The 14,358-nt window shown below is 40.6% G+C and overlaps 1 protein-coding gene across 3 annotated transcripts in view; it reads left to right on the forward strand.

Moving 5' to 3' along the window:
- col12a1a (collagen, type XII, alpha 1a) overlaps positions 1 to 14,358 on the forward strand; it is a 394,452-nt gene that overhangs the window by 328,059 nt on the left and 52,035 nt on the right. For all 3 annotated transcript variants that reach the window (XM_063055440.1, XM_063055439.1, XM_063055441.1), the window contains 3 exons: positions 693 to 779; positions 1,263 to 1,316; positions 8,156 to 8,251. In XM_063055440.1, coding sequence (XP_062911510.1) covers positions 693 to 779; positions 1,263 to 1,316; positions 8,156 to 8,251 — 237 coding nt within the window. The remainder of the gene's footprint in view (positions 1 to 692; positions 780 to 1,262; positions 1,317 to 8,155; positions 8,252 to 14,358) is intronic.

Below are 14,358 nucleotides of genomic sequence, written 5' to 3' on the forward strand. Positions count from 1 at the left end.
CTGCCAGCAGAATTGAAGGATGTGGGTTCAATTACAACATTGAAGAGAAGTTTTGAAAGATATATGAATGGGAGGGTTATGAGGGGCTATGGACCAAGTCTGGGTCAATAGGACTAAGCAGAATAAAAGTTTAGCACAGACTAGATGGGCTGAATGGCCTGCTTCTGCACTTTGTTGCTGTAAGATTTTCTTCTGGTGCTGGTAACATGCGCTACCGGGATGGTGATAGAAACAGATGCATTAGGGACATAGAAGATTGACACATGAATGTCAATCTCATATGTCCTTAATGTATCTGTAAGGAGTTGTCTGTAAAGATCTTGTATGTTCTCCCCGTGACCACAAGGTATTTCGTCCCAAGGTCCAAAGACGTACCAGTTGATAGGTTAATTTGTCATCGTCGATTGTCCCGTGATTAGGCCATGGTTAAATTAGAGGTTTATCATCACTTATTTTGTCAACAAGTGCATGTGCAAATGAAACTACTGATTAAGAACGATCAGAAAATGCTCAGGAATGTATCTGAACGTACCTGAACATCAATACTTTATTTATTTTCAGTCATACTGCACTCCAAATTATTTTCAAAGTTTCACAACCAAATGGTCACCATCAACTTGATTATTTTTGTGAAACTTATTGTTTTGCAATGCTTAATACCATATTTGAATGGTGTCTATTTTATTTTACAGCGAGATGAGGCAAAGTGCCCGCCCCTTCCTCATGCCTGCACGTGTTCTCAAGATAGCATTGGGCCTCCAGGACCGCCCGGACCATCTGTAAGAAAATATTTGTTCATTTCCTGTCCTCCTTACATATCAGAAAATCTCACGTAATCCTGACGATACATGGGAAGACAAAGAGAGGGGGTGGAGGGGGGGGGGAAGAGGGGAGAGAGAGAGAGAGAGAGCACATGGGGCAAAGAGAGTGCGGAGAGATTTCCAACAGAATTATCACGAGAAATATCTTGTAAGAATTTCTAGAGAAAAATAGATACAGCATTGAACTTAACTTAAATTTAAATGGGGAGAGTATTAACCATAATAATTCTATAGTTAAATAAAATGAATATATTGATACAGCAGTTTTAGATATACAGTATGTCTGCAGTTATTAATTGTCCTGCTGTGTAAAGAAATAGACTTTCATCTAACATATCAAACTTACTATTTCAAGTGTTCCCTTTACTGGGAATCTAATAGAGATTCTAAGAGAGAAAAATAAAAGATGAATTATTTTGTTATGTTTTCTCTCATTGACAGGGTCAAGTTGGTAGCAAAGGACCAAGAGGAGAAAGAGGCTTAAATGGATTACCTGTAGGTATTAAAAAAAAACTTCTATCTTTCTTTTCAACTCTCTGCTTCAGATATCAAATGATGCCTGACTTTAGTTCCAGGGCACTCAAGAGTCTTCTGTGTTGTATTAGAATGCGTCATTGTTATTTTCTTTGCAGATTAACAATTTATTCCTGCATGTATTTTATATAACTACCAATATACATATAACTGTTTAGTATGTTCCTTAGTGGTCACAGTATCACAGTATGTATATGTATATATATATATATATATATATATATATATACACACACACACACACACAATTGCTCAGTGTGTCCTCTTGTGGTTACAGTTCTTTGTGTGATTCTGGGAGCTTCTCTGGTGCTGCAAAATTTGAATAGGGGCTAACTAATTGGTTAACTCTTATCTGAAAAGTTGAACAGAATGTCTCTTATCTATGGGGTATAAGAAAAGATGATCCCATTATTCCCCTAATCCAATTCTTTTTGTTCTATTAGCCCTTAATAAAACATTTATAAAGCAACAGGTTTTGTGCCTCTCTCCTGACTTCTGAAACAACCTGGGATTAAAAACATCAGATTCAGGCATCTGGTATCTTGACCCTGGGCATCAACAGACCATTACTTTACCACCTAGCTCCATGTAACTGTGGTTGATTGATATCACTGATAATCTAAGAATTTGGTTTAATAATCTAGATGCAAATCCCAATCCCTTTACGATAGCTGTGAATTTAACTTCAGCCAATAATCTGGATTTTGGGGAAACAGCCACTAATTTGAGTAACCATGACCACATAATGTCACAGATTCTCATTTTTTATTAGATGATTAAAATATGAGGAGCGTTTGATGGCTCTGGGCCTGTATTTGCTAGAGTTTAGAAAAATGATGGAGGATCTCAATGAAACGTGTCAAATATGAAATGCCCAGATGGAGTGGATGTGGAGAGGAGGTTTGCAATACTGAGGAAGTCAAGGACCAGGTGACACAGCCTCCAAATAAAAGTGTAAGAGGAGGAAGTTCTTTAGCAAGAGGGTGATGAATCTGTGGAATTCATTCCCATGGGCAGCTGTGAAGGACATGTCTTTGAGTATATTTAAAGAAGAGAATGATAGGTTCATAATTAGTCAGCAGTTCAAATGTTATGGGGAGAAAGCTGGAAAATGGGGTGAGAGGGATAACAAATCAGCCATGATGGGATGGCAGAACACAATCATTCGGTCAAATGGTCTTATTATTCCTTTAAAGGATGAAGGCTTTACAGCCTGAGCCAGTGTTTAATTGCTCATTCCTAGTTCCCATTGATAAGGTAGTGGTGATCTGCTTTCTTCGGCCACTGCAGTCATTGTGGGGAAGATGGGAGCCCCAACTGCAGATTCCAATCCAGATCCCTGTCTGCTGGACCGGATAGAAACTATGTACATTGCCTAGAAATTTATCCCAGGTAGATGGTACTAATCATAGGATAAGTTATGAAAAAGAAATTATACTAGTAGAAAATAGTGGTAAAATCTGCAAGAAAGATATCGATCAGATTGAAAGAGTACAGATTACATTTGGTTAGGGAGGGAATTCCAGTGTCTTGACCCGGTAACAGTGAAGGAATGATGGTATATTTCTGATGGTATATCTCTATGGCTCGGAAGGCAACTTCTAGGGGGCTTTGGCTATCCTTATCCTTCGAGCTATTAGAGCTGGTTGGGTTGGAAGATGCTGTCTGTGGCGCTTTCGTGAGAACCCATCTGGTTCATTATCCTCCACAAATATTAAAGACCAGCTTTATTTGTCACGTGCAGTTTTGATCAGCTACCCTCAGGAAGGATAGCAATAAGATTGTAAGGGAGCAGAAAAAATTTACAAAGATGTTGCCGGGTTATAGGGAAAGGTTGGGTAGGATTAAGACCTTATTCCCTGGAGCACAGGAGAATGAGGGGAAGGTATACAAAATAACGAGGGGCATTGATCGGGTAAATGCAAACAGTTTTTTTTTCACTGAGGTTGGGTGAGACTGGATCTAGAGGTGATAGGTTAAGGGTAAAAGGAAAAATGCTAAAGGGGAACATGAGGGGGAGCTTCTTCACCCAGAGGGTGGTGAGAGTGTGGAATGAGCAAAAGTATTGGATGCCGGTTTGATTTCAACATTTAGGAGAAGTTGGATAGATGCATGTATGGGAGAGGTGTGGAGGGCCGTGGTTTAAGTGTGGGTCAATGGGACGAGGCAGAGTAACAGTGTGGCACAGACCAAACTGAAGGGCCTGTTTCTGTGCTGTGGTACTCTATGACCATATGTACATCGAAACATCGAAATATACAGTAGAGTGTGCTTTTTGAGTCCACTGAGGATGTCCAAGTGTTGCCGTGTTTTGGCACCGACTAAGCATACCCACAACTTACTAAACCTAACTCCCTGTGTCTTTGGATCTTATGTTATCTGTCCTATATGTGACTCCAGATCCACTGCCATGATTAACTTCGACCTGCCTCCTGAATATAGCTGAGTACACTATTCAGTTGTGGGTGACATACCACCACCTTCTCAACTGCGAATAGATATGACCAGCGACTACCAGCCTTGTCAGCAAAGGCCAAATCCTGCAGAGTGAATACCAAAAATACAAATTCCAACCCAGCCAAGATTCAGATTTTAGTAGGAAGAGCCTAAAACATTTTTGAGGATCTCTACCACCTATCCCGCAATCTCTTTGACCCACTACTGTCAGGAAGGAAGAAGCCGAGCATCAGGACAGGGACTACCAGACTCGGTGACAGCTTCCTCCCTCAGGCTGTGAGTCTAATGAATATCCTGTCACCACTGACGACTCGTCACTAGGACAGCGAGCTGTTCACTGTACCGATGAGTTCACTTTGCTCCATGCATTTTGAATTATATTTTATTAATCTATTTGTGGTATAATATTTTGTTTTATGTACTGTGTGTGGTGTATGTTGTGTGGGTACACCATGGTTTCATTTGGTTGTATATATGAACAATTAGACAACAATAAGCTCGGGCTTGAACTGAACCAGTAGGTCTATTAATGTTATACAGAGGCAGATGTGGTTTCTAGTCTTCCTCCATAATTCAATGGTGTAAAGTTTCAGACATGGTGGAGGTAGGAACAGTAACCACATTTAAGAGGCATCTAGACAGGTACTTGCATGATCAGGGCATAGAGGGATGTGGAATTAAAGATGGAAAGTAGGATTGGAAAAGATAGGTGTGATGGTCAGATTGACATGATGGGCTGAAGGGCCTGCCTCAGTGTTGTCCAAAATTGACTCCATAGAGTCATTGTCATAGGGCATCAAATTCATACCGAACTCCTCTTCTACCTAGTCCCACTGACTCACCCCAACCCCATAGCCCTCCATACCCCCTCCATCCATATACTTATCCAAATTTGTCTCAAATGTTAAAAATCAAACCTGCGTCCACCACTTCTGCTGGCAGTTCATTCCGCACTTCCATCATCCTCTGAGTGAACTTCTCATGTTTCCCTCAAACATTTCACCTTTCACTCTTAACCCCTGGTTCTAGACTCATCCAACTTTTCAGTGGGAAAAGCATGCATTTTCCCTATTTATACCCCTCATATTTTTGTATACCTCTGTCAAACCTCCCCTCATTCTCCTATGCTCCAAGGAATAAGTTCCTAACAGTTTCCTATTACTCATATCCTCAAGTCCTGGCAATATCCTTGTAAATTTTCTCAATACTCTTTCAACCTGATTGATATTTTTCCTGTAGCTAGCCGACCAGAACTGGACACAGTACTGCAAATTAGGCCTCGCCAATGTCTTATACAACTTCAGCATAATATCCCAACTTCTGTACTCAGTACATTGATTTATGAAGGCCAGTGTTCCAAAAGCTCTCTTGATGACCCTATCTACTTGTGATGCCAAGGAATTATATAATTCCATGATTAGCACCAGCAATCAGGAATAAGTTAATAAGCAACATATTTTTTTACATGATCCATGGAGTGTAATCTGCGGTTAAGGCGGCTATCTTCCCCAGTCATTGAACCTAGAACTAAGATCAGGAGAAATGTCTTCACCCAGAATATGGTGAACCCTTTGAACTCTCTACCACAGAAGGCAGTGAAGACCAAATCACAAATTACACTCAGTAGCCACTTTATTAGAATACTCCTAAACCTAATAAAGGGGCCATTGGACATATGTTCATGGACTTCTGCTGTTGTAGCCCATCCACTTCAAGGCTTAACGTGCCGTGTGTTCAGAGATGCTTTTCGGCACACCACTGCTATAATACGTGGTTATCTGAGTTACTGTTGTCTTCCTGTCAGCTTGAACCACTCTGGCCATTTTCCTGACCTCTCTGGTTAACAGGGCATTTTTACCCACAGAACTGCTGCTTACGGGATGATTTTCATTTCTCACACCATTCTCTCTAAACTCTAGAGACTGTTGTGTGTGCAAATCCCAGGAGATCAGCAGTTCCTTAAATACTCAGACCACCCCATCTGGCACCAACAATCATTCCATCCATGATCAAAGTCACTTGGATCACATTTCTTCCCCATTCTGATGTTTTGTCTGAACAATAACTGAACCTCTTGACCATGCCTGCGTGCTTTTATTCATTGAGATGCTGCCACATGATTGGCTGATTAAATATTTGCATTAACGAGCAGGTGTAGAGATATACCTAATAAAGTGGCTCCTGAGTGTAGAACAGTACTGGCCCTTTGGCCCAAGATGTTGTGCCAACATTATAGCCTACTTCACGAGCAATATAACCCTTCCCTCCTACATAGCCCTCCATTTTATATCATGCATATGCCAGTCTAAGAGTTACTTAAATGTCTCTACCTCTACCAGCACCCCCTGCAGGGTGTTCCGCACACCCACCACTCTGTGTAAAAAGTACTTAACTCTGATATCCACCGGACACTTTCCTCCAATCACCCTAAAATTATGCCCCTTGTGTTAACCATTTCTGCCCTGGGAGAAAGTGGAAGTTCATCATCGGTTTCTCTTGACATCATCGGGAGAACAGAAGAACAAATTAATACCACGCTGCTGGAAGTGCCACTAATTAGATCATTGGTTGAGGCATTAGGCCAATCTAAGGCTGCTGTCTTCACTGGAGGCTGGAGGCTGAATACAGCTGTCCTGGGGTTTGGAGCTCTGCGTATGTGCGTGCATATTTAGGTGGTGGGAGGGAGGAATGGGTCTTGTTTTGCTGTTGTTGTGCTCCGTGTTGTTCTGCCGAGCATTTTGGTGTGCTACGTTGGCACCGGATTGCGTACTGACACTTTCGGGCTGCCCCGATCACATCCTTGGTTGTTCACACAGACACATTTCACTGTAAGTTTCAATGTACTGAGGGGGGATCTCATTGAAACCTCTTGAATGTTGAAAGGCTAGTCAGAGGATGTTTCCTTGGGTCAAAGAGTCTTGGACCAGAGGGCACAGCTGTAAAATAGAGAGGCGTCCATTTAAAACAGAGATGAGGAGGAATTTCCTTGGTCGGAAGCTGGCGAATCTGCGGAATTCGTTGCCACAGGCAGCTGTGGAGGGCAAGACATTGGGTATATTTAAAGCAAAGGTAGATAAAAAGCAGAGGGCATGAAATGTTATGGGGAAAAGGTAGGAGAATGAGGTTGAGAGGGAAATGTGTGAGCCATGATGAAATGGCGGAGTAGACTCGATGGGCTGAATGGCCTGATTCTGCTTCAATATCTTATGGTCTTATGTGTAATAAATAAATCTGAATCTCTCTCAGTGAGATGTAAGAGATTTCACAATGCTGTCCAAAGGAAAGCCAGCTATTCCCTTTGGTGGCTTGGCTGATATTTATTCCCTAATTAAGTCATGAAAACAAAACAACTGTTTGCTTGTAGTAGAACAAGTTCAAGTTTATTGTCATTCAACTGTCCACATGAATACCACTGAATGAGATAACATTCTTCTGGGCCATGGTGAACAACACAGTACATATAAACATCGCACACAACATTTAAAATTATATTACCATGAATAAACTAACAAAAAATGATATTGTGGAAGATTGACAAATAGCATAAGGTGCATTTGTGACGCAAGTCAAAATGTATACAGTAGTCTGGTGCTTCATACCTGATGTGGCAGGGAGTTCAGTAGTCTCACAGACTGGGGAAGAAGCTATTTCCCATCTTAATAGTTTTGTTCTAATGCTACGGTACCTCCTACCTGGCGGTAGGGGGTCAAAGAGATTGTTGGATGGGTGGGAAGGGATACTTGACAATGCTAAGGACCCTGTGTATGCTGCACTACTGATAAATATCTCGGAAGGGTGGAAGAGAGACCCTGCAGTCCTTGCAATCCTTAGTAGAGTCTTGCACTTAGATGTCTTGAATTCCCATGCCAAGTGGTGATGCAGCTGCAGCTCTATGGTGCTCCTGTAAAGATTGGTTGGGGAGGGTGTTGGAGCCTCAATCTACTCAGGAAGTGGAGGGAGATGCTGCTGGGCTTTCTTGACTAAAGAAGTGGCATTGAGGGACCAGGTGAAATCATCTGTGACGTGTACCCCCAGAAAATTGATGCTCCTGAGTTTCTTTATGCATTTTCCAACAATATAAGCCAATCAGTGAACTCAACACAGATCATGGATTGATTCTGGTTAGCTGGTTCTGTTCTGCATTGATTGACATATTTTCCTCCTGAGCCATTAGAATTTCTATGCGCCTGATGGATAGCTGGGTGAAATTTATGCCTGTTTGCTTTGGATCAATTTATGCAATTATGTAATGGATACAGATGGCTGCAATAACAACAACAGATTTATTTTTGTTTGCCATTCAGAATTCAAAAATAATAAAATTCTTGTCTATCTTTCCACAGGGTCCATTAGGTCCTCGTGGTGAGCCAGGCCCTCCAGGTCCACAAGGGCTGCCAGGTCCTCAGGGTCCTAATGGACTGTCACTCCCAGGAGAACCAGTAAGTCTTCTTTCCTATTCCCACCTCATTTAGAGATTTTTGGCAGCTTATAATGTTGTAAACTGATTAAATCTGCATTATTGTATCAATGCCATTACTTGTAATAGAGTTTGCTTTCAAAACTCACCAGCCTTGGAAAGATATTACAATCTTTGTTGATGTCGCAAATGTTCAAATTGAAATATTGTCCAGAAATTCAAATGTGTGACTGCACATTTTTCTGTGATAAAATGTTGATAAAATATAAATTTGGAATGAAAATCGTGGACTTATCGTGTGACTTGTGAAGACCACAATTTCAATTTTGGATTAGTTCATTTACATGGTGACTAACGAGTGAAGAATTACAACCATACACAGGGGCATTCAGAATCAGAACTAGCCTATCTACCATCAAAGATCTACAGTATATACAGAACAGTGCCAGAAAAAAGCCAGTAACATCATAAAGGATCCCACCCACCCTGCCCATGGACAGCTTGTTCCATTCCCATCAGAGAAGCAGCTGAGTAGTATCTACACCAGGGCTACCCGATTCAAAAATAGTTACTTCCCCCAAGCAATGAGGCTGATTAACATCCCCATTCACTAACCCACCCCTCCACACCCCAACCACCACTACTTTATCATTTCCTGCCCCTCACCTTATATACACACTCCTGTGCCTGCATTCAGTTTGTGGACATACAATTAGTCTACATATAGAAGCTACCTTATGTATTTATATTTATTCTGTCTTTTTATTATTCTGTTCTTTACCTTATTATGTTTTTTTCTGTTCTGCTTTGGATCCAGAGTAACAGTTATTTCATTCTCCTTTACACTGGTGTACTGGAAATGACATTAAACAGTTTCGAATCTTGAATATTATGTGAAATGTATTGTGTTACTGTAAGCTACAAAGAATACAGTACAGCACAGAATAGACCCTTCAATCCACAATGCTTTGAGAACTTTTAATGAACTCTAACGTCAATCTAACCATTCCCCGCTACATAGTCCTCCATTTTTCTATCAACCATGTGCCGAAATGCCGCTAATATATTTGCCTCTAACACCACCCTGACAAGGTGTTCGACACACCCACCACTCTGTACAATGAACTTGCTGCTGACGTCCCCCTGTGCTTCCCTCCACTCTCCTTAAGATTATGACCCCCTTCTGTTAGCCATTTCCACCCTGGATAAAAGTCTCTGGCTGTCGACTCAATCCATGGATCTTATTCTCTTATTGTCCTGCAAACTCTATCAAGATATCTTTCATCCTCCTCTGCTCCAAAGAGAAAAGCCCTATTCTGTAGAAATCCTTCCTACAATTATATATGTGTGTGTGTGTGGGTATGTATGTGTGTGTGTGTGTGTGTGTGTGTGTGTATAATATATATGTGTATGTGTGTGTGTGTGTGTGTGTGTATATATATATATATATATATGTATGTGTGTGTGTGTGTGTGTGTATGTATGTATAAGGTTGTGCAAAAAGAGAGCAAAATAGTGCAGTGGTGTACATGGACCGTTTGGAAATCTGATGGCCGAGGAGAAGATACTCTGTACTTGCACTGGAGTTGCCAAAGAAGTTTGATTCCTCTGAAGTCCACCTGACTTAAAAGGGGATTTCCCCAACCAGCAGCTGGCATGATGCCACCAGCCAAACTAAGATAGCTCAAAGTTCAAAGTAAATTTATTATCAAATTACATATATGTCACCAGATACAACCCTGAAAGTCATTGTCATGTGGGCTTACGCAATAAATCCACAATGGAATAATAACCATAATAGAATCAATGAAAGACCGCACCAACCTGGGTGTTCAACCAGTGTGCAAAATTCAAAAAATTGTGCAAATACAAAAATAAATAAATAATAAATACATAAATAAATAGATAGATAGATAAGTGATAAATATTGAGGATGTGAGATGAAGAGTCCTTGAAAGTGAGTCCATTGTTTCTGGAAAACTTTCAATGATGGGGCAAGTGAAATTGAGTGACTATATCCCCTTTGGTTTAAGAGCTTGATGGTATAGGAGTAATAACTGTTTCTGGACCTGGTGCTCTGAGTTCTGAGGTTCCTGTACCTTCTTCCTGATGGCAGCAGCGAGAAGAGAGCATGTCCTGGGTGGTGGGGATTTCTGATGATCTGCTTTCCTGCAACAATGCTTCATGTAGATGTGCTCAGTGGTGGGGAGGGATTTACCTGCAATGGATTGGACCATGTCCACAAATTTGTAAGAGTTTTCCATTCAAGGGCATTGGTGTTTCCATCTGTCAAATCTCCCTTCATTCCGTATACCTCCAGGGAATACAGTCCTACCCTCATCTCCCTCTGGTGCTCCTCCCTGTCCCTTTCTTCCATGGTCTTCTACCCTTGCCTATCAGATTCCTCCTTCTCCAGCCCTTTATCTCTTTCACCAATCAACCTCCCACCTCTACGTCACTCCTTCCAGTTTCACCTATTACCTGCCACCTTGTTCTTCTTCCACCCCTCCCCCCCACCTTCCTCCTCATCCTTTCTTTCCAGTCCTGATGAAGGGTCTCAACCCAAAATGTCAACTGTTCACTCTTTTCCATAGATGCTGCCTGGCCTGCTGCGTTCCTTCAGCATTCTGTGTGTGTTCCTCTGGATTTCCAGCATCTACAGAATTTCTTGTGTCACTCTTAACCTAGTCAACCTTTCCCTATGTACCTTGAATGTAGTGAGTTGCAAATAAATTTTAAAAGAAAGATTGACTTCAGGGTGGATTTTACAGTATGTCAAGTCTTCGCTCCATCCCCTGCAGAAGAAAATGTTCTGCTGCCTTTGGCTTTTTAGCAACTTTGTAAGGTAGAGCTTGGCTGAGTCTTGACTAATTTACCCCAGAGCTTCAGTTAATCTTTCAACAATCTGCTACTTCATCCATGGCTCTGCTCCATGGGCTTTGAGGCTTTAGTGAGACAAGATCTGTTGGCAATGAAAGACACAAGTGAGCCAAGCCAACAAGCTAATCTCAAAGATCAGAGCGGCTTATTCTGATTGCTAACTTCTCACAAGTGTAGCAATAATAAGTTAGGTAGAGACTGACTGGCTTGCCTAAAGTGACCATACATGTTAACTAGAATCAGGCTCAATATCACTGGTATATGTCATGAAATCTGTTTTGCAGCAGAAATACATTGCAATGCATAATAATGAGCACTATAAGTTACAGTAATAAATAAATAAATACAAGTAAATATGTGTGTGTAAAAATTAAGTTAAATAAGTGCTGCTAAAACAGAGGAAAAATAGTGAGGTAGTGTACATGGGTTCATTGTCCACTCAGAAGAAGCTGTTCCTAAAGTATTGAGTGTGTACCTTCAGGCTTCTGCACCTCTTCCTTGATGGTAGCAATGAGAAAAGGGCATCTTCCGGCCAGTGGGGTTCCTTAATGATGGATGTTGCCTTTTTGAGACATTGCCTTTTGAAGATGTCCTGGATGTTGGGGAGGCTCGTGCAGTGATGGAGCCGACTGAGTGTACAGCTTTCTGCATCTTTTCCCGACCTGTGCAGTGGCCCCTCCCTCCATACCAGACGGTGATGCAAGCAGTCCTGAAATCAATCTTAAGAAATTTGATATACAACATTATTTTTAAAGGTCGTAATACTTATCTTTACCCCAGCATTATCAACCCTCCTTCTCTTTAAACAGAATCATTTCTAACAATCTGGAACAGATTTGTCTTTATACCAACTTTGGGATGTTACCGTATGAGGCCATTTGAACAGGCAAGAATAGAATAAAGGGAATAGTGCATTCACAAGCAGAGAAGCTTTTTATCTGAGAAATCATAACAAGTATGTTCAAAACGTTATGGCCTCCACCATTTATTTTAAAGTACTCTTCCCACAACCTTCAGTATGGACTCACTTTAAAGGACTCTACAACACATTCTCAATATTTACATATCAGTTATTTATATTATTATTTTGTTTGTATTTTTATTTGTACAGTTTGCCTTTTGCACATTGGTTGCTTGTCTGTCTTTGCTATGTGCAGTTTTTCATTGATTCTATTATGTTTCTTTGTATTTACTATAAATGTGCAACTTGATCTATATTTTGCTCATTGGATGTTTGATGTTTTCTTTGGACGGGCTCCATGGTAGTACTTTGTTTGATGGCTGTCTGCGGGCAGGGGAATCTCAGGGTTGTACACTGCATGCATTTGATAAGAAATGTACTTTGAATCTTTGAGTGACCACCTGAAAGCAAATCTCAGGGAAGTAAATGGTGACATATACAGCAAGTACTTTTCATAATAAATTTACTTTGAACTTTCAACTTTATAGAACGGATTATTTTAGTCTCCTCTACAATTCGAAATATTGAGTACAGGAGTTGGGGTGTTAATGTTGAAGATATTGGTAAGGCCGAATTTGGAGTACTGTGTGGAGTTCTGGTCACCTAGCTCCAGGAAAGATAGTGAATCAATAAGACTGAAACTGTAGAGAGAAAATTTACAAGGATGTTGTTGGATCTTGAGGACTTGATTTTTTGGGAAAAGTTGAGTAGGTTAGGACGTTATTCTCTGGAGCATAGGAGAATGAGGGGAGATTGTATACAAAATTACGTGCGCATAGCTCGGGTAAATGCAAGCAGGCTTTTTCCACTACGAATGGGTGAGACTAGAACTAGAAGCCAGAGGTTAAGCGTGAAAGGTGAAATATTTAAGGGGAACATGAGGAGGAATTTCTTCAATCATTAAGTTCTTCACACAGAAAGTGGTGGCACCTGCTGCTGAGCTGGTGTTCGAGGCAGGTACATTAGGGACATTGGAGAGACTCTTAGGCACATGGATGATAGAAAAATGGAGGGTTATGTAGGAGGGAAGATCTTAGAGTAGGTTAAAATGTTGACATAGCATTTTACAACAAAAGCTGTACTTTTCAATGTCTCTTGTAAAGCAAGGCAGAATCAGGTTTAATATCATTGGCATACTCGATGTCATGAAATTTGTTGCTTTGTAGCAGCAGTACATTGCAATATAGAATAATAAAAAAAATACATTAAGAAGCTTATATCAAAAAAAAAGAAAAGTAAAATACTTAAGCTGTGCAAAAAGGGAGGGAGACAAATACCAAGGTAGCGTTCATGGGTTCATTGTCTGTTCAGAAATTTGATGGCGGGGGAAGCAGCACTCAAACTGTAAATATGATCATAGTTTAAACCATTATGTAAATAGAAGCAGCAAACTCGCATTTGGAAAGTGTCTTTAAGTTTGTAAACCATTGCCAGATGTTTCAAAAGGATATGACAGAATGATAGTAGATAATATATTGACTGACTGCATGATTAGCAACTAAACAAAACTTATTATGTAGCCTTTATTAAATTGAATTATTTTTTTCTGATGATAAAATCCCAAGGCAGGATACAGAATATTAAAATTCGCATAAGGCATTTGGAAGCAATTTTAGAAGCAATTCTGGAAACAATAAGGCAATTCAGAGCTCTTATCTCCAAAAACTAGTGACAATACTGAAACATTTGGGATTGGTATTGGTATTGGAATTGGTTTATTATTGTCATATGTACTGAGATAGAGTGAAAAGTTTGTCTTGCATAGTGTTCATACAGATCAGATCATTACACAGTCCTTCGAGGCAGAACAAGGTTAAACAAAAACAATACAGAATGACGTGTTACAGAGAAAGTGCAGTGCAGCTAGACAATAAGGTGCAAGATTATAATGAGGTAGATTGTGAACCAAAGAGTACATCTTATTGTAGAAGAGGTCTGTTTAAGAGAATGATAACAGTGGGATTGAATCTGCCCTTGAGCCTGATGGTACGTGCTTTCGGGTTTTTGTATCTTCTGCCCGATGGGAGACGGGAGAAGAGAGAGCGTCCTAGGTGGGTGGGGTCTTTGATCATGCTGGCTGCTTCACTGAGGCAGTGACAAGTGTAGGCAGAGTCCGTTGAGGGGAGGCTGATTCCTGAGATGTGCTGAGTTGCTTGAGCAGTGTTGTACTAAACTTTCATGATGAGAATTGTAATCTTAGTAAGAGGTTTAAAGGCAAGTCAAATAAACGGATTGTAGATAGAGACCAGCCATGGTCAAACTGAATGAAGGGACAGATTTGATTGGGT

Source organism: Mobula hypostoma, chromosome 8 (assembly GCF_963921235.1).
Source record: "Mobula hypostoma chromosome 8, sMobHyp1.1, whole genome shotgun sequence".
NCBI lineage: Eukaryota > Metazoa > Chordata > Chondrichthyes > Myliobatiformes > Myliobatidae > Mobula > Mobula hypostoma.